The sequence below is a fragment of the Carettochelys insculpta genome, chromosome 18 (genome assembly GCF_033958435.1).
Source record: "Carettochelys insculpta isolate YL-2023 chromosome 18, ASM3395843v1, whole genome shotgun sequence".
Lineage (NCBI taxonomy): Eukaryota > Metazoa > Chordata > Testudines > Carettochelyidae > Carettochelys > Carettochelys insculpta.
Genome location: NC_134154.1, coordinates 9,340,154 through 9,360,784, shown reverse-complemented (window position 1 = coordinate 9,360,784; position 20,631 = coordinate 9,340,154). Strand labels below are relative to the sequence as shown.

The window sequence follows — 20,631 nt, the reverse complement described above, 5'->3', positions numbered from 1 at the left end:
GTCTCCTGCCAGTCAAGCAGTCTGATGTGTAAGCATGAGGTGTTGGAGCTGCACAGGCTGTCTCCAGCCACCCTCTTGCCCTGCAGCTGAGCAAGAGCTGGATGTTCATACTTGATAGGGACTATCACCTCATTTGGAATAGATCCAGTTGGCTTCAAAGGGAATTGTGCCCTGTCCTAGTCTTTTACCAGAGGACTGGTCTTTGTGCTGCAGTTAGATGGGACTGGCGGAGACGACGAGGACTACATAGAATGTTAACGCTTTTTGGCTTGTGAAGGAATTACAGATGTTTAGTGTAGTCAGTGTGATCAAAACCAGCCCTGGCTGTTGAGAATGGGCTCAGCGAATGGAGGCTGGCTAGTTTGCTCAGTGAGCATGTTAGTCCATGGCTTTCATTAAGCTTTTAAGTTCATCTCTGTCTATGGTTGGAGTGTTAGTAGGAAACCTGAGTTGGGAGAATACACCAAAATTCCCAGAAGAGAGACTGCATTTCAGTTGCTAAAATTGCATCTTCAGTAAAAAGCCACTGACCTCTATGCAGGATTCTGTGCAGTCAGTCCCTCCCTTGCAGCTAATGAATTAACTAAGCTATCCCATGGGCAAAAGCTGCATTCACACATGCCTTTAACATTTGGGTGGCAGGACACTAAGGGTGAGGAAGCAGAGACTTGCCCTTTCCCAGGGAGAGCTTAATTCAGCTGTTTTTATAACAAGATACAGCAGTGTCAGCTTTTATTTTTATTTATGTAGTCAGAACCAAGCCGATGGCTTGTTGGCTGCATTGCTAGGGTTTGCAGTCTCCTCCTGGAAGAGCCAGGAGAATGTTGCAAGCAGGGCAGATGACATTAGCAATCTGAGATGGGCATCACAGCCTTTCGGGGGCTGTGTAACACAGCTCACCCACACTTTTAGCCTTGTTGGAAGATTTTTAGCATTAATATTACCATACTTCATCTTGCACCAGGGCAGACTCAGTTCATAGCTGTTTGAAAACAAATGGGTTTCTGAGTCTGGGGGAAGAGAAGAACAAAAACTTAGATGTCAGGAGTTTGCAGACGCCATGAACTTGCAAACCTGGTAACTATCACTGCAGTCTTAACCTCTATCCTCACCAACTGTGCTATCCATGGGTTATTCTTTGCCTCTTACCTTCTGTCAAAAGGTTGGTCCAACAGGGGGTAACTTCCTCTAGCCAAAAGCTGTATTCATACACAACTAAACTTCAAATTTCTATGACTCCATAAGTAAATTTCCTTACATGCCTGTGCCTGGAAAGGAACTGGATTACAATGGATTTCTCATTTTGTAGGCACAAAGATCAAGTTTACTTTGGGGTGAGGAGGCTTCAGTCTCTCGATAGCAGTACTTGACAAACAGCAGAGAATTGATTATATGGCTGAGCTCTATGCTTTCCTTGCATGATGGCTCCTGCACTGTTTCACTTCTAACTAGATGCTAGTTACTCATTACTGTTTAATTCCAGGGTCTCCTGGCTCTTGATGGTTACAGGCTTCCACAGCACTATGATACAGGCCAGCTGTGAAGGGCTTTTTGCTTTGAAAGAAACACATAGGCCTAGTCTACCCCCTTACAATTGTTTAGTTTAACTGGTACAACCTGGTGTGGATCCTAGCAGGTTAAGTTAAATCAGTCTAACTTTTGGATGTAGGTCACAGGCAGTTGCCCTGGTTCAATGCAGCTAGCATTTAAAGCATTGTAACTTTGTAGCTGTAGCTAAGGCTTAAAACTTATTGCTGGGCTGTACAGAGGTAAACCTTGTTTAAATTTAGTGACGTAACATTTACTCCCTGTACAATATTTAGAAGAGCCCGACAGCTTTGAGCACTGTTAGAGCCTGGAGGCATATCCTAGAACACACCTGTGCCAGTTACATTCAAAGGGCCTTGCTGCTGTATTTAAACATCCTCCATCTCCCTGACCCTCTTCCTGCAGCATTCAATCTTTTGGGCAGGCAAACTCTCTAGCCTTGCGGTGGGACTCTCCCTAGCTGGGCAGATGCACTAGTCTGTCTTCCCTCCTATGAGCTGAATCAAAGTAACTTTTGCCAGAGGCTGAAGCCCTGGCTGTTTCGTGGCTTAAGTGATTGCGTCCCAGCCAGTGGCTAGGGCTTTGCCTGCCTGCCACACTGCCACTGAAAAACCTGGGGAATGAGGGGGAGGGAAGAGGGGCAAGAGCAGAACTGAGGCAATGAGCACCCCAAGCACCAGTCTGGAGAGAGACAGGACACGGCCATTGTTAGTGCTCCAACGTTTCCATGGCCTAAAAACAAGCCATGGAGCCCCTTGGGAAGGCGAGTATGGGAGTGTGTTACCAAAGCGACAGCTGACTCGACACGGGGTCCAGCAGAGCTAGACGGAGGAATGGTTCAGAGGCCCAGACTGCTGTGTGATTTACTACAGTTTTGGGGCCAGGGGGCTAGTTTCTACCCCCTCCTTACACCACTTCCATGTACATTACACTGTTCCGGTTGTACATAAGACACTCTGGAGACCTTGGGAAATAGGCTATCCCCAGGGAACAGCCAGCTGTTAATACAGACTAAAATAGTGTCCACAACTGCTGTTCGGGTAACATCTGTCCATTGCAAAGCCTCCCTCTGCCCAGGGCACAGTACCAGTCCAGCAGGAAGGAGAAGAATTTGGTCAGGTGAGGGAGAGCAAGTTCTCCCCTGCTACTGAGGCGGCGGCTGCTGCTGGTTCTGGTCTTGCTCAACTCCTGGCAAGTTCGCTGGCTGATCCTCAGGAAGGGGGTTGTAGTTGGGATCCTCTTCAGGAGTGTCAAATACCAGCTTCCTGGCAGGGACCAGGCCCGCCCACAAAAAGAAGTGAAGAGGACAAATTAGGCCTGAGGGGGACAAAAGCCATCCCCATCCCTTCTAGGAGCCAAGCCTCACTCAGCACTGCAGGGGGAGTGGGGGCGACTTTCATGGTGCCTTGGCCTCAGCTGAGGCAGGGAAACAAAGGTGCTGCTGCTAACCTCCTCAACAACTTTATCCACAGTTATGAGTGCATTGTACTTAAGGTATCAAGCAGAGTGCTTCCCTCATGGCATGGTAAGTGGTGGATAAGAGTCACTTCCTTCTGTAGCAAACCTGACTCCCAGGAACAAGGGCCTGAGTCAGTGCACAGAAGTAGCAGCTGAGCATGTCAAGATCACTTAGCACAGTAGTCTGAGGCATGTGATACTTTCCACAGCAGGCACTGGTGGCAGTGAAGAGCTGTCAGCCTTTGCAACCTGGTTCTTGACTTGTTTCAAGGCATGACTAGCCCCGCAGTGAGGTCTGGAGTGTTCCCAGCACTGAGGCAGGTTTAGTTATTTTGTATTGGTGAAAACCCTTGGGAGCTGGCGACGCACCGGCCCCAGGAAAGATGACTAACGTTTCACTTACAGGAATCCTGGAGTAAGCAGCAACTTCTTCCCTCCAGGCTGGTTGGGAAAAACATCTTCAAGGAAATAGTAGATGTGACCCACTGCAATTCCTGTAGAGAAGATGAGGGCAAAATTATTACCCTGAGACATGCCTCCTCCCTGGGGCTTGGGCGGACAACAGCTATTTGCTCACTGAGACAGGCAAAAAAAAGCTACCTGGAAGCAATTTTCCAAGCAGACAACTGCATTGTCTCTGCCTCTCCAGGGGACAAGCTCTGAGAGTCTCCCCATTGGCTGTGTGCTCACCTTTAGCAAGGCACTGGCTTTCAGTAGCTTTCTACTCCACAATAAAGCATGGCTGCAGAGAACTCTGGATAGAGACAGTAAAATGAAGAACCAGGAACTGCTATGGCAAAAACTGGGAGGGCAGAAGGATGGCGGGGGGGGAATGAGTTTCAGCTTAAAGCTCTCCATTACTGGAGAGTCAGCTGATGCAGCTCTGCTGTGGATTCATAGATGACACCATCCCCACCTCCCCAGGCTAGTTGTTGCTTCACAGGCACAAGATGCAGGTGCTATTCAAAGTGCACTTAATTCATGAGTGAGATTGAGCTTGCGTGTCTGTGGCACTCGGACGAGGCCAGCAGTACTCCTTTGAGACAGGGTGGATCATGAACATAGAGGACCCCAAGCCCCGTAACACCTACTGCTACAGTCACAGCTGGGAAAGCTGTACAAACACAACAGCCAACCTTCCAAGGGCTGCTCAGTGAGCTCTTACCCAACAAATCAATGATGATGGAATTGCCCAGCAGCAGGGAGAATCCCATCAGAACCCAGGGCAGGAAGGGTGCCTGGAAGTTGAGCAGCCCAAAGAAGTTCATGCGGATGTAAGGGTTCCTGCGGCTCCATACGTACACCAGCATGATGGTGAAAGCCTGGCCCAGGAAAAAGAGGCTGGCAAAGAGGCCGAAGAGCTGAGAACTACTGAGTCAAGGAGCCAGCAGCCTACTCTGCTTACGCCACACACCAAAGCAGCAGGATAGCAAACAAACGCACGCTAGCCTCAGCCCCAGACATGTCTCAAGTTCTGACAGGTTAGGCCGATACAGGCAGCGGCTGGCTGCGGCTTTCAGAGTGCTGGTGTCAACTATGTGAGCGAGAGCCCACGTGACGGCCGGCTACTTGGACAGGCTCGGGCAGCCCAAGCCCTTGGCCCAGCTCTGCCTCCGCCCCTTCCCCAGGTCACAAAACATTCGTTGACGCTGTGTCATTTGCAACTGCACTCTTCTGTGCTGCCTGGCACAGGCTCCTGCACTCTCACCCCTGCAGCCCCCTCCACTTTCCTAGACACTGGTCTCCCCTGCAGCAGGACAATTCTCCTGCACTGGCCACCGTGCTTTAACAGCCTAAGTTTTGTGCGCTGTGGAAGAGACCTAATTACTGCACCAAGCCATTGCAAGGCTTCAGCGTTAGATGTTAACAGGTTCCAGGGGTGTAGCCGAAACCCAATGTGCAAGAGGGGAGCCTGAACATGACAGGTTCCTTTGGACCCGGTCTCCTACACAGCTGTGAGCAGGACCTGTCTGGGTGCAGGGGACACATCCCCTCATTTTGTCCAAGTTAGCAGGTCCACCCCACAGAACTTCATCCCTCTCCTGTAAAAGGGGGCAGTCCTCACACTGACCCCCACTTTGTACACAATTCTCTGTAATAGCAGCAGTGGCAGCAGGTCATTCTTCTGAAGTGCACGTTCCTCCCCAGGACAGGTATAGGACAAGCAACCGTTTGCACAGGAAGAGCCCAAGGGTTCTCCCAGGGGTTCAAACTGATTATTCCTGCCTCCAAACTGTCATGGTGGGGAGTGTCCAACATCTACCAGCTCATCTTATGAGACCCCAAGTTTGTTAATTTTCTCCTATAATCTAGAGAGCATGAATTTAGTGCTACTGGATTTGACCAATGGCCTGATGCCCTCGGAAGTCTTCAGAGACTGGGGCAGGACTGTTTGTTACCCCCTCACCGCTGCTCTTCCTCAAAAGAGCTCTATGCATTTTGCAAAGGTGGCAAAGTAGACATCATGCTTTCTCCCTTTGGGGAAGCTAGGAGCAAGAGCGAGAGGTGAACGTGCCTGCCTCCCCATGAATCAATGCTTGATTGCAAAGCAGAAGTACTCTCCACCAACTCCCTCCACCATGGCCTGCCCACAAGACCAAGCTGCCTTCCAAGGTTGAGGAGTGGTAGACCAATAGCCATGACAAGCTCTTCCTCCTCCTTTGCAGAGAATGCCCATTAGTGTGCCGTGCTGGATTTAATTACTAGTCCAGCAGGAAATGGACTGAGCCAACATCCCTCCTAGGGCTCTGAAGCAGCACCAGAGGGTTATAACTACTCCTGGGTGAAGACTGAATTGCAGACCCAGTATGGGAGCAGTTCTGTACCCCATTACAAGGCTTAGCTAGCCAGGCCCCTTCTCAAAGTTAAATGTCCTGTTTTGGGTGCCAGCAAGTGCCTACTCTTGGTCTTCATCCAAGCTGATCACATTTGTCCTGTGCAAGAGAGTTCTGTCAAAGAAACTACAGCTTTTTTTTTCTCCCCCTCCCCCTCTGCCCCCCACAAATGAATTCCCTTCCTTGCCAAGAGAAAAGGTTGGGTTGTTTCTAACATGCTAACATTCTAACATGTTTCTAACATCCGGCTAGCTGCAGGTTTTCAGAGGTGAAGCTTTGCTTCCCCATTATTCCTCCCACCACGTGCAGGGACACAGGCCTGGCCAATCACGAGGTGGCCATCACAGCTTCAGCAGCATTCGCCTTGCTAAGCACTTACAGACACAGCAGCAGGATGTGCAACTGTGCTCAGTATTTACATATGAACATACAAATAGCTTTAGAGGAAGAGTGCAGCTGGTGGTAAACAGATGTCCAGGTGGAAATAAGCAGCAACAGCCTCCTAAGTGCATTCAGCAACAGTAACTCCAGAAAGTTTATCTGCAGAGGGATTTTGGTCCTTGTCCTTTTTCTTATACGAAAACGGTTTCAAGCTTAAAACAATGTTCACATTAGGTACCCCCAAAATAAAAAAAAATTAATCAGAAGTAGCCCTGGTGACACCCAGGAACTATAAACAGTGCAGAGGCTTATGCTACACAAGCTGATCAAGATTTATGGGCAAGTTCTGCCTTCAGCTCAATAGGAGAATGCCTCTTCCCCCCCACATACACTGGGTTGCTTGGGGCTTAATGTCTGAATACCTCTCTAAGAGAGTTCAAAGAGCTAGATAAATTTATGGAGGTTAGGTCCATAAAAGGACATTAGCCAGGGGTAGGAATGGTGTTCCTAGCCTCTGTCTGTCAGGGACTGGAGATGGATGGCAGGAGACAAGTCACTTGATCATTGTTTTCCGTTTACCCCTTCTGGGGCACCTGGCACTGGCCACTGTCAACAGATGGGATGCTGGGCTAGATGGACCCTTGGTCTGATACAGTAATGGCCGTTCTTATGTTATGTTCTCAAAGTTAGCCAATTGCTTAGACACTCCAATGCAAACCCTTACCATGCTGTGGTTTCCCCGTGACAACAGCATGGCTCAGGACAGAGATGTGGAATCAAGAACCTAATAGCTCAGTTGGGTTACTAAAGGCTTTCTGTTAGCTGGTAACAACTAACTGGCTCCAATTCTCACTAAACCTATTGCTCAAACAGCTTCCTGCACCCACAAGTACAAAAGTGCCACATTGTGTGTGTGTCTTCTGTAAATACAGCAGTGCTTCTGTGGTCACCGAGAAAACCACAGCTAATTTTTGTAGTTAGATGTGTCCTTTTGAAGCCAGATGAGGAAGAACAGATGTGTAGAACAAAGGGAATAACCTAGGGGAATTTCTAGCCCACTACTTCAGAGCCCACACAGACAGAGGCTGTAACATGTGAAGAGCCATCCCATAAACAGCACTTGCATCTTCCAGCCACGTGGCTCCAGGGTTTGTTTCATATCCTGCACAGTGTGTATTTTGCCACTCTGCAGTCTGGTTACCTCTACACAACAACCTAAACTCAAAAAAAGCTATGCAAATTGCGTAGCTTATTTGGAGTCAACTTTGAAATAGCGCCACGTGCTGAAATAGCCTGTGTCAAAATAAAGCGCTGTTTCGAGGCATCCCTTATTCCTCCTGCAATGGGGTGTCCAGGGATGTCGAAATAGCGTGCCTGTTATTTCAAAATGACCGGCATGTTGTACAGACGCAGTGCAGCTATTTCAGGATATGGCAGTATCCCAAAAATCGCTCCCTACTGTGTAGACATTGCCTCCCTATTCCACCTTAAGGTAAAGCCAACCACAACAAAGAGGCACACAAAAAAGCTTAAGAAGGTTCTTTGTACGAGAGATCAGAGAAAATGGCAGCTTATTCACACAGAGTATCACGGGACAGCAGCCCAGAGTTGACCAACTCAGACTAAGGATACTGTCATGAGAAATCCCCCAAAGAGAAACATAAAGACGAAGTCTGCAGTCCTTCCCCGAAAGGAGCCTTCCTCCAGCATTCGGCAATATCTGTACCTGAAAGCGGGAAACAAAAGAGTTTGCAGTATAGGAAACTTAACAGCCGACTGCTTTGTGTCACTGGCTGAGTCCCAGGTGTTACCCACAAACAGTTTCATTAAAGGAAGCTGCCAGGCAGCTGCCCAAGCCCAGAGCCAGATGAGATTTGTCTGGTCACTCAGGGTCAAAGCAAGTTACATACTCAGCTCTGTTCAGCAAGTTGCAGAAGTCACACTGCACTGGCAGCGGAAAGACAGCACAGCTACAGGAGCTGGCAGAGCTTGTAGTCCCTGGCAGCAGCTAATGCTGCCTGTCTCACTGACACCACCCTAGCCATTCCTCAAGGACAACTGCCCCAGCCAGACAGGTCTGTTGGATGGCAGAGTGAGCGACTGACTAACCTGGTCTCTTCAGCAGCGAGCTTGGCCATCTCCCATCCCAAGAGACCAACCGGCTTTGCAGCATCCCTACCCAGTAGCTGACTTTGAATGCAGATTGGCAAAGACCTGAGGAAGGGGAACTCTACAGCCCAGCACTGATGATGAGACAAGCCAGCTAGATCGGGATGTTTGGTGAGTGACGAGTCAAATTTAAAAACGAAAAGGGAGCTGAAAGTGCTGCTGAGACCAAAGGATACAAAAATATCATGTTGAAAAAGAAACTGAATCCCAAGGGCCCAAAAAAGAGGAAGTTGGTGATCAGCCTCCAAATCTGCAAGAGAAGAGACAGGAAAAGAACAAGATGGGCAACCATATTGCTTTGCGATATGGAAGGCCCCCATGCACCTAGCTGCCTCCATATGCTATTTGCCCTCTTAGCAAACCACCACCATTGTATGAGATACCTCCCATGGATTCCTGTTACCCTCTCAGGACCCCCTTTGTGAGAGATTTCCACACTTCTAAAAAGAAGGGACAACTTATGATCCCACCACGCGAGTCAAGACTCCTTCCTGAAGGAGACCATTCCCCCATCCAGCCTCAGGAGACTAGATACTCATAAATCTCACCCAACCTTCATCTTGAAAGGGGACTGGACTGAGGAAAGCAGGAAAGGGACCCAAAGAACACAGTGTCTACTAGTGAGAAAGTCCCACAAGGCCGAGCGGCCACTTTCACCAGGGAGAGGACAAGAGAGTATCTGGAGTAAAGAAGCTTCTCCAGGCCAAGTAGGGCTCCTTGTGATAAGCCAATAGGGAGCTGGGCTGGCTGCCGCTGGCTTCACCTCCAGCTCACAGAATCTCTGGATCATCAGGCTAGGAAGAGCGCGAGGGACTCTGCACAAAACTACCCCCGTAAAAGAAGAGACTCTCACCTGGAACCTTCTGAAAATCAGATCTGGGTTGAAATACAGCTGGAAAGGGGTGATGAATTCTAACTGCTGAAAGAAGCCAAGAGAGAAACTGTTCAGCCACGGAGTGAGACATGAGAAGCAGTTGTTTATACCACACTTCGCCCCTAAGAAAGAGATCACTTAAATTTTACACATGGCACGACAGCATGAAGTGATGCAGAAAGGGATAGGGAGGACAAAGGACACAACAGTTGGGATACACAGCTACTCAGGTTTCTATGCTGGCTGACAAACCAGGGGAGGGGTTTCGTTTTGGGTTTTTAATGATGTTGGGAAGGTCGAAAGGGGCAAGACATCAGCCAAGGCTGGAGGCTTGAGGGAAAGAGGAACAGGTCCAGGACAGATCTCACAGCAGAGGAACAAGGGAAAGGATAAACAGACAGATGGAGTTAGAATGGTCAAACTGTTTCAACAGAAGGATCTTAGTGCAAGCAATTTGCAGATAAAGGTAGAATTTGCTGGAGACTGAAAGAAGCCTATCGCTACAGGGGAGCTGAAATATAGGAAGTGTTTTCACTGGGGAATGAGTTGCTTTTTGCTCAAATGGAGCAGCCATTCTCTTTTGGCCTTTTACCATGCATGCAGCTGGACTGGTACCAATTGCTTCCTGTGTTCCTTGTTGTCACCCTTTGCTGCTCCTTTTTCAGGCAAGCAGCTTTTGATTTTCCAATTTTGGGTGGACAATGGGTGCCTGCATAAGAATTGCAGAACTGGAAGGGATCTTGCAAGGTCATCTAGTCCAGTCCCCTGCACTCATGGCAAGGCTAAGCATTATCTAGACCATGTCTGACAGGTGTTTGCCTAACCTGTAATGTGTTAGGGAGCACATCGGCACTCCCCTCCCCAACACATCCTACCTGCCATCTCATGGAGGACATTAAATGCAACCTCTGACCTTACTGCTTACTCCAACACCTACCTAGCATGGTCATTTTCAAGGACGGTTTGGAAAAACACTGGGTGAATCTATGCTTACGGGAAGATCAAACACAATGCGGTTAATCTTCCAGAGTTTGAGTTTGTGCCTCTGGTGAAGACACGGCAAAAATCGACCTCTCTGGCCTCAGCCATCGACCTCTGTACCCCATGTTGTCGTGTGGAGTAAGGGACATCAACATGAGACTGCCAAGGCTCAGACTACACAAGGGAAGAAAGTTGATTTGGATACAGTGCTTCTAGCGACGCAAATGGTGTACCTAGAACTGCGTGTCCAAAAATCAACTGTTTTCCTGGTGCAGACCTAACCATAGCCTGCTGTCTGCAGGCCTATAGAAGCATCCACAGTACACCCAGCAGTCTGGCCTCAGAGAGCATTACAGATATTATACCGTGGCTGCAGATGGGAAAGAAAGCGTAAGCCAGAGAGACAATCAGAACCAATCATGCAAGATGAGAGAGACCCAAAATGCAAGCCCACCAATGCCACTACTAGCCGCATTTAGCCTAGGGAATAACCACAGAAGACGAAAATCTTGTTGCTATTCATTAAATCGGTGACCGATCACTACCACAGGTAGGAAAGGAGGAGCAGGCAAACCCCCAGTCCAGCTGTGCAAGCCGGTAAACGCACGTGGCACATCCACAGTCCGCCTCCTTCCCTAGCAATCAGGAGAGGCGCCCAAGGTACAGGGCTCAGCCCAGGGACCTGCCCCTCAGCCCAAGTCACACCCGACCCTTCCCCCCAGCAGCGGGGGAGGGCGACAGGGAAAAGGCGCGGGACCGATCACTAGGACGGAGACTCTCGGGGGGCTCAGGCCGGCGGCCTGGGAAACACGGAGCGCCGGGGCCAGACGCTGGCGGCTTTGGGGAGCCCGGGGCGTAGGGGTCTGACAGCTCGCGCACGTGCCCCGGGGCGGGGCGCTCGCTGCGGGCGGCGGCGGCGGCCGGGGCTGGGGACACGTGTCTGAGCCTGTCCGCACCGCGGCACACCCCGGCCTCGGCCCCCTGGAAGCCCGGGCCGGGCCCCTTACCACGGCGGCGGTGGTGAGGACACAGGCGGTGGTGTAGGCCCGCGTCACGGCCGGGATCCCCAGGTACTCCTGCGCGAAGCCCTGGTAGGCCATGGCGCCGCCCTGGACCGGCTCCGACCTCCGGGCAGCAGCTGGAGCCGCCACCGCCCCTCCAACAGAGCGCTGTGGGCGGAGCCACAGGGGCGGGGCGGGGCGGGGCGGGCGAAGCCCCACCCCTCAAGCTCTCGCTCGCCCATCACTGCGCCGGGATGCAGCGACAGACAGCACGTAGCAGCCAACCACCGCCAGACCAACCCGGAAGACACTCACACTGACCTGAGGGGACTGGTGAGAGCCGCGGCGGCGACGAACCAATCATGGAGAAGAGCAGCTCTGGAGGGCGGGACAGACCCGCGAGTGAGAAGACCCCCCGAGCCAATGATAGCGCACGAGTGGGGCTACTCTGCTGGGAGGGGCACTGTTGTTGTGGCGGGAGACGAGAGGGCCACGTGTCTGGAAGAGATGACCAATCAGCGCAGCGGAGGGGAACCTGCCCCCCGCCCAAAACCAATAGGGAGAGCCCACGCTTACTAATGGTAAGGATGCGCTACCTCATCCTGCTATCGGAAGGTAATGCCGACAGACAGGGGTTTCCTACCACCACCACTGTGATAAACTGCCATCTGTGGGAATCTGTTCCCCGTAGCAGGGTATAGTCCTAGTTCCCTAAAGCTGTGCTCTGATATACTTAATCCCTCCACAGAAGTTTCACACACCTAATAGGGTAACGACTATCTGTAGGACTCGGTTGTATCAGATAGAAGTTCATAGCTAATTAGGACAAGTTACCAAATAATGTTTTCATGGTCATGTGGAGAGTTCAACTATCCAGGTATTTGTTAAAACGGCAGGGAACAGATTGTCCAGCAAGTTCTTGGAATGTATTGGAGACAATATTTTATTTCAGGGATCCAAGCCAGAGTGAAGGATCAGGAACCGAGAGCAGAATTTGTGCCCTGTGCTGCACGTTTTGCTTTACCTTGCCACAGAGCATGCCCTGCATAATGTTCCAGAATGTCGTGATACATTTAGAATGGTGAAAGATCTCATCAGGGTCTTCTGGGAGGCAGGATTCAGAGCAAAGGGGAGCCTTCTTGACAAGTACTGTGCCCAACAAAATTGACATGAAGGATCACCAGAATTAAATCACTGCTTCACAACTGCGAGGCCGTGATGAACTGCCTGCATTAATTTAGTCACGCTTCAGATGAATTTGGCTTGCAGTGAAGTGGATTCTTGCAGCAACTTTGGTCTTTTTCAATGTACTTTACACTAATAGTTCTTGTATAAGTATGGATGCTGTAGAAGAAGCTAATGCAAAAATTCAAAGCCAAAATACATCATTGGCAAGTGTTATGAGCCTGTTGCAAGAGGCATTGAGTAGGAGGCGCATTGAGTTGTCATACAATCACTTCTGGCAAGAAGGAAAGAAATCTTCATACAGGTGATCCTACCTTCTTGAGAAAGTGCAAGCCGCTCGACCATAGAAGCCTTCTTCACACCTTCAGGAATCCAAAGAGTATTTTCATCCCTATGTTGGGATCATTGATGCATGCAAAGTTGTTATTAAAGAGAGTTTAATAAACAGAAATATTTACATTTGCAGTAAACTGGAGAAGCACACAACTGATGTAGCAAATGGCTTAAAACAGGACATTGTCCCAATAACTGAAGCTCTCCATGGTGTCATTAATGCAGGCTCTCTCTTCATTTAGAAATGCTGAGTGATATTTGCAGATCAAGACATTGCTCGCTTATTGGATGAGGGAGGTAAAGCAATTCCTGAACTAAAGGAAGGCCTGAGTGACATGCTGTTCAAGGTACAGTTCTCCTGATATACTACACAATTCCTCCAACCTGCACCGCTGAGTGATATTTTAGTTGTCTGCAGTCTGAAAAATTATTCATGAAACGCAATGGGCCAAGAATGTCTCCATCATTTGACATTTCTGTACATTCATCAGAACTCCACCTCTGAATTGAACGTTGCAAGTCTCATGGATGACTTCATTTGAAGAACAAGGACAACAAGTGTTGGCTGCCTGCTGAAGAACACAGCAATGGAAGGGGCTACGTCAGGTTTAATTTTAGAATGTATTTGCTTGTGAGGGTAATTGCTCCAAGAATGCATGGTGGTTTCCATACGCAAAAGGGAATTAATAAAGTTGATGTTTCTAGTTAAATATCTTATAATAGTGATAGTGTGCAATATAGAGAAACTGTTAAACGCTTACTGTTTCCAGTTCATTTTTACGTGTTTGCGTGTGTGTTTATGTGGGGGGGGGGGTTGGGGGGACTTTCAGGGTAGCTGGGATCAGAAGCAGAACCTGAACTTTCTATGGTCACCACCAAATGTTATACAAACCTGCAGTCCCTCTACCAAGCTCCCTAGCCCACCTCATGGTGGCCAGACAGCTGCAGCTCCCTGCAGAGAGAATCTCCCTCACATAGAATGCACCAGCGTTGGCACGTGTGGCTCTGTGAATACAGTACAGCCCTTGTCTACAAAGACTGCAGCAGGTGCTGGTGTGCAGCAACTGATCTGCTCTTACATGCATGATGGGAGGTGGGTGAAGCTGCTGGTTGGGGAAGTTAGCTCCCCTGCCTACTTTTGTCTGGGGCTCCACCCATATTCCACCTTTGCTCTGCCCCAAGCCACTCCACACAGACCCTGCTCACACCCCACTGTCCTGCCCCTACACTTCACTTCCTGTTTCTGCTCATTCCCTTCCAGCCAAATCCCAGAATCCAAATGAAGCAAATGACATTTGGGAAAAAAAATTCTGCACTCTTTGGTACTTTCTTGCTAAAGAAAATTGAGCATGTTTTCCACTGCAATGCCAGATGGTGAAGACTGGGCATGCAGAAGGAACTTAATTAAAAGCACTATATTTGGGAGTGAAAAATGCCAGGCATGGGTTTTTCGATGTACCCTGAAGTCTGAGAGAGATTTATTTGCAAAAAATTCTGTAGTAAGGGCAGTTCAGCTGTCCTGCTGAATACAATGTTAAATATTATGGAATCCAGGATGCAGCTCTTGTCTTTTACATTCTCTCAAACATTATTTTTAAGCTGATTTTTATATTTTAAATGTAGTGTTAAGGCTTCATAAAACAATCAGTCCAGTGTACTACATGTTTTACTTGCCATAATAAAGGTATTATTTTAATCAGTCACAGAGGGTTAGTTTTCATAACAATGTTCATTGCTTTTAGAAAAAGGGAACACTAATTTACTTAGTGTGATCTCCGTAACAACTGACATGTTTATGAACAGCCATCAGCTTTAAAAATACATTATCAAAACTGTGAAGCATAGCAAGGGATTTTCTATATTAGTAAGTTAACTATTTTGCAAGAGGGGTCTCTTAAAACGAGACCATCAAATAGAAGTAAAGAAAGAGAAACTTGTTTGTCCAGTTCTTTGAAAAGAAAAGAGTGTTGGCTCTTTAAGGGCTTTACCTAATAGTAGGGTGATGGGAGAAAGATTACAGGGACGGACAGAAAGGTCAGGAAGCTTTTGGAACCAAGTTTTTTTGTACTATAGTAATTAAAATTAAAATGTGTCCGTTACATAAGGGTGGTTTTTTGAAGGATTTATTTTGAAAACGCTGTATCTGAAGATTCAAGCATTTAAAGATGAATACTCCAATTGTGCATCTAAAGATCTATCCAAGGATTTTTTAGAGATGTGATTCCATAATCTTCAGCACCCCACTAAACGTTTTAAATGCAAATTTTAAACCACCACCTATAGACTAACTTGTTCTGAACAAATATTACAGTGAGGTGCAACTGTTGTTAGTAAATTCAGAAACTGACAGTCGGGTTGGCAAATGCCTGTTAAATGGCAAACGGACAGATCCAGCCTGCCCATGGCTCCTGTCCAAGCAGGAACCTCGGGCACGCTCCCCGCTACAAGGGTCTTGTACTCTCCAGGAGCCCCATGTAGGGGGCCCCTTTGCTTGCACTGTTAAAGCCCAGCCAGCTCTGACTGACTGGTTTCTATCCCCTGCAGCCAAGAAGGCAGCAGTTTAGTTGGATGATGTGGTGTTACACAGAGTTGCCCTCGTCAGATTCTTTGAAGAGTAAACTTCTGCACCTCCAGACTAGTTTTCAGCCTTGATGCCTGATTGCCTACTTCTATATCAGGAGGACTGAGTAAACTTACATAGGAACTCCTCACCTCCCCACCCCTGAGATGCACAAATGACAGTAGCGTAGCACCAGTGAAGCTGGTGTTCTCCAAGGACCAGTTCATTTCAGTAGCAGCCCTGGGAACCACAAGTTCTGGGAGAATTTCCTAGTGCCTGCCAGGATGTGCTCTCTGGCCCCAGCAGGGTCTCAGAAGAAGCTGAGCTGAAGCAGCAGACAAAGAGGGGCTGCTGAACAGTGATCCTGTTCTATGGTTTTTTTGTTTTTTTTGTTTTTTTTTTTCAGACTAAAGCCTGTCCCTGGTGGTTTGGCTGAGTGCGGCTGGTCCGACGTACACAACGCAGAACACGCCGAGGAGCCTCTCGCCTAGTCTCCCCCAGTTGTGTGAGAAATCGCAAGGCTTCCCCTATGCTGAATAACCTCACGCTGGGCTAGTGAACAGGGCTACATCTCTTTGTTTAGCGCTTTTATCAGATCAGCGCAGGGACCAGAAATGACACCAGCATCTTTGTCCCCTTCTATCCAGGCAGTGGTCCCTGAAAACTACCCAAAGGCATCACACAGCAACTAAATGATTTATGGAAGAGATGAAAAGCACTTTCCAAGCTTCCCAACAGGATGTTCAGTTGAACGTGGGTACCGTGTAACTGCCCACAGGCAGACTCAAACCTGGCACTTCCAGAGCTTAGTGCAAGTGCCTCTACGGTTTGAGCTAGAAGGCTGGTGGTGCTCTGTGTAAGCAAGAGAGGACACATTCTCTCTCTGTGAAGTGCTCGAGGTGCCACTACATGGGACAGCGAACGACAGCTGGGTGTCTGGGTTACATCTGCTCCAGACTTGAAAGGCTCCAAGGATGCAGACAGGCATTATTAATCACATGGGAATGCAGGAGCTAGAGTATCCTTTGAGGTCATTCTTGCAACATGGCAACAGCCGTAGGGCACTCGCGTGACTGTCAGGTCCCCAAAAGGGAGGTTACAAATGTTGCTCTTCAGTAGGTTTGTGATCTGTGCCACCAGTTTAGCTTTATGAAAAAGTAGCAGAAAATCCCAAACTAGATATTCCCCCTCCGATTTTGTGCTTAGTAAAGCATTTGGGGCATGTGACAGGCCCACCCTTGCTGGGCTACACTGTTTAGCCTGCTTCTGTCACCTCAGTCACGGGCACACACTGGCTGTTTTCCATTCGCCCCCAGCTCGCTTTAATTTCTCTGTACTTCTACGCATGGAACACAGCACAGGCATCTGGCACAAGGAGCTTTTCATACAGCCTCAGTCCTCTCACCCTCAGACCTTCCCATTGCTTCCTGTTCCTCCTGCTTACAGCCTCAGAATCACATCACAACCCCAGTGATTACCAGGCAGGTGCTCATAATCCCCGACAAAAAGTGTGTCATCACTCCCTACAGAGCCTTCTGCATGCTGCAGCAATGCCAGTGATCCGGGAGTGGGTGAGGGGGTTGTTTTTACTGATTCTCACTCAGGAGTAAAAGCCCAGTTCTTCTTGTGCAGCAGAGTGACTCAGAGGGGAATAAGTGTTGGGTGCAAATAGGAAAAAGTTCACTGGAAGAACAACAATTAGAAACATTTCAACCACCCGACACTCAGCCAGTGCATTTCTGAGCCCTGCCCCAGTTCTGTCCTTGGGTATCACCTAAATCAGAGGTCCGCAACCTGAAGCTCCAGAGCCACATATGGCTCTTTGAGGACTTCTCCTTGAAGGATGCTATAATGGCAAAGTTAGAAACAAAAATCCCTCCTTGATTACTTTTGATAAACGGTGAACCTCTAAAAGCCCAAAAATAAACCACTCCTATCTAAATAGCAAATTATACATAATCTTGAAACGTTGGATAACTCCTCCTAGCGTTCCCCAAAGGAGAGAGAGAAGGTTTGGGCGTGAAAGGCAGACAGTGGTATAAACATTCATGAACAATGCGAGGAAATAGAATATGTAAAAAATTTGTGAACGTCCTGCAGCAAACATGGATCGCATTACGAATCATTGTTCTTAAAATAGGGGTTTACAAAAAGTGTGGTTTGAGGTTATGTATTAAGGACCGTCTCTCGTGTGCATATGCATCATGGGTCTTGAATTATAGCTTTTTATTTTTTAAACCAAATTGGAAAAAAAATGGCTGTTCTTGATATTTTGGTTACTGACTCCAAACCGAGATGATGGTAACAGAGGTGAGCGTTCAGTTCTTGAGCAGGTGGCAGACAGACTCAGCTCCCTGAATAACCGTCGCACATATTATGAAAAACTCTTCAAACTGAAGATCTTTTAAATTGGAGGTGTAAGTATGAGCCTGCTTTCCAGAACTCGCCAATGAAGTCAGAACTAACACTGGCACTATTCTGGCTGTAGACACAGGGGAATCAGTCTGGTGTTAAGTTTCTGAATAAGAAGGTAAAGCTGTCATCAGATTCTTAATGAGCCTGGAGATTTCCATTTATATCTTCCTTAGTGGGAAATGAAGTTATCAGTGTTGGGGAGAAAGCCTCTGCTTTTCACATCCCCACCCAGAACAGCTGTTTGGTAAAGAACAAAACCCAGCTGGAAAATGAGGGGACCGCGAAGTTCGAGAAATACCAGGAAAGGCATCAAAAATAAGCCGAGATGGTACGTGTGATACTGAAACAGTTTGGTGATACAAGGCCCCTCAGTCCAAAGTGCTGAGGAAGTTGTCTGTGGTCTGACAGCTCAAAGTGGGGGATACTTGTATTAATGCTGGTGTTGGACTACAGGTAGAGCGAACCCCAGGTCTGAAGGGTGAACGTGGACCCAGAACTTCACCTGTGCTTATAACCTTTGTTGTGGACACAGCCCCATGTTCGTGGGAGTTTGGAGGTACAGGAGTGTCCAGGCAGGTAACAAAAGCCAAGCTCACTGGAATAGTTGTCTGGTGAAAGGTTTGTCTGGGTCTAAGAACATAAGAAGGCTGCATCAGGCGCACATCATGCCCAATCCTGCTCCTACTAGTCAGGTGACCAAACTCTTCCTGACTTCCATAAGAGCAGGATTAGACCCTCTACGTTGCTATTGTCCTACAGTGCAGTTGTTGAAACCAGAGCAAGGCTGGTGAACTCCAGGCCATCACCTTTAGGTCCAGAAAGGCTGGGGAGTGTGGTGGGAGAAGGGACAGTGGACCCAGGAGGGTGTCCCCATAGAAAAACAAACAATGTAATTGACTGAAGTCTTCATGATTACCCCGAGGCCACTTAACACAGACTATCCTGGTACAGGAGGGGGATACAAGAGCCAATAGGTGACCCCTGGGAATACCAGCAGAGACAGGCTAACTCCAGCAGATACAAAGCTGGCTCTAAAGCGGCCACCTGGGCCAAGTAGATGGTCCTGAGCCCCGGCTACTCCTTAGCTGCCACAAAGCCCATAGGGGCCATGACAACTAGGCAGTTTATGGCAGTGCTTAGAGCTAATCTATCCTGCACCTAGGTCCGAACTGGCCCCTGGGAGCTCTGGAACTCAGAAGGTGCAAGTCACACACACTCTTGCAGGCCCTAGGGATTAGTTCACCCTATTTTATCCCCCGATATTTATTCTGGTCTGTCTCTCAGCTGCCTATTGGCATCGTCTGTTTCCACCCACGCACTGGGCTTCCAAGCACTATATGTGGATCCCCACCTCCAAGGGAGAGGGTGACGTCAGCCCCCCGCAGTGGCCATCCTTCTGCCTTCCCCATCACTCAGCAGGGCTGGACCAAATGGTGGAGAGATACTGAGTGATGGAATGTGCTGTCAGCTCTCCACAGCACAAACACTGAGGCAGTGCCCGTCATTTCTGTTTTCCTGAGCAGCTACTCACGCTCCATTTGAAGGGGGTGACTTCAGTGCATGTGCAGCCAGGGCACGGGCTCCAAGACTTTTGCACGGTTGTAGTAAACCAGGGGTTTGGGACAGAGCTGTGGCCTCTATGGAGCGGGAATACAAAGCTGGCCCACCACCCTCAGAATAAGGAGGGAGAAAACTGGCACAGCAATCTTGGGGGTTTTTTTCTTCACTTTATGCTTCTCCAATAGGATCTACCCCTGGAGGGGATACCCAGATCCCAAGTTTTTACTTTGCATTTTGATAGCCTCTTTTCTCTAAGCATCACAAGATGTTATGCATGAGCCTAGCTACACCCCCACTAGAAAACAGACAGACAGGTAAAGAAATTAGGCCTCTCCCATCAGGCACATCCCTAATATATTCATTTTACAGTTGGGGAAACAAAGGCAAGTTTCCAGCCAAACCTCTTTCCAGAGAGCAGCAGATGGAATGCAGGCAGCCGACTCCCAGGTCCCCTGCCAGACACGATCTACTAAACCAGACAATCTCAGTGTGAGCACTACAGACACTGAGTCTTGTTAACTGTACAGGGGAAAAGGTGAGTGACAAACAAAACATTCAGGGACCAATATAAAAATCTCTGTTCTGATGGAAAAGGAATGTCATAAGAACAGCCATCCTGGGTGAGACCAAAGCTTCTGGCAAAAAGAGTCTAGGGACACCATGTCTGCCCATCCTAACAGCCACTGATGGACCCACCTTCCGTGAACTTCTCTAGTTTGTTTTTTTTTGTTGCATGGCAGTTTTAACTTTCACAATCTCCTCATTTTTCCTATTTTCTCCTTATAGGCAGATGAAAAGCGGGATAAGTTCTGCTTGTCCACTCTTTTTTCAAGGTTCTTTCTTGCTTTTTGGTTTAAGAGAAGCACGTGGTAAGGGATAAGTCAAAGCACTGAGAAGATTGCCACCTAGTGTTGGAAGAAGCAAAAGAAATGGCTAGAGGGTGTGAAATCTTAGGCAACTTCCCAAGCAAACACCAACCCCACCTGACCTTGCTTTGCTTCTGACTTCAGACACAGCTGGGTGCATTTGAGGCAGTATAGCCAGAGACAGATTTAATCTTTTTATTAGCATGTCAACATTTTATGGGATTCAGGAATTAGATCTTTCCTCTTGCACATTAATATAAGTGCACTCCAGAGTTACACCCACATCCGAATTGCTCAGTTCTGCATATCTGTTCTAAAGTTAAAGCTAGAGAGAATTGAAGAGAAACGGCATTTATTCAAAAATTAAAATAGAAGGTCTGTGTCTCAAGGGCTCAAACTCACTGTCCCAGGGCTTCTTAACTGATTCTATTTCTAGGGCATTGACCTATTGGCCCACGTGGGCACT

General features: G+C 48.3%; 1 protein-coding gene across 1 annotated transcript; it reads right to left on the bottom strand.

Moving 5' to 3' along the window:
• Nucleotides 1-100: 100 nt before the first annotated feature.
• DERL3 (derlin 3) lies at nucleotides 101-11,457 on the bottom strand. The gene is made up of 7 exons (XM_075012982.1): nucleotides 11,253-11,457; nucleotides 9,244-9,309; nucleotides 8,567-8,640; nucleotides 7,854-7,947; nucleotides 4,172-4,367; nucleotides 3,410-3,500; nucleotides 101-2,813 (listed from the first exon to the last, which is right to left on the bottom strand). The coding sequence occupies exons 1-7, from the start codon at nucleotides 11,343-11,345 to the stop codon at nucleotides 2,693-2,695; spliced, it is 735 nt and encodes a 244-aa protein (XP_074869083.1). The 5' UTR covers nucleotides 11,346-11,457; the 3' UTR covers nucleotides 101-2,692.
• Between the last annotated feature and the right edge of the window lie 9,174 nt (nucleotides 11,458-20,631).

Coding starts and splice junctions, on each gene's coding strand:
- DERL3 (XM_075012982.1), bottom strand. CDS start 11,345: ATGGCCTACCAGGGCTTCGCGCAGGAGTACCTGGGGATCCCGGCCGTG. Junction 7,948..8,566: donor TTTTTCAACATGATATTTTT/GTATCCTTTGGT, acceptor TCCCGCTTTCAG/GTACAGATATTGCCGAATGC. Junction 3,501..4,171: donor CATCATCATTGATTTGTTGG/GTAAGAGCTCAC, acceptor TCTTCTCTACAG/GAATTGCAGTGGGTCACATC.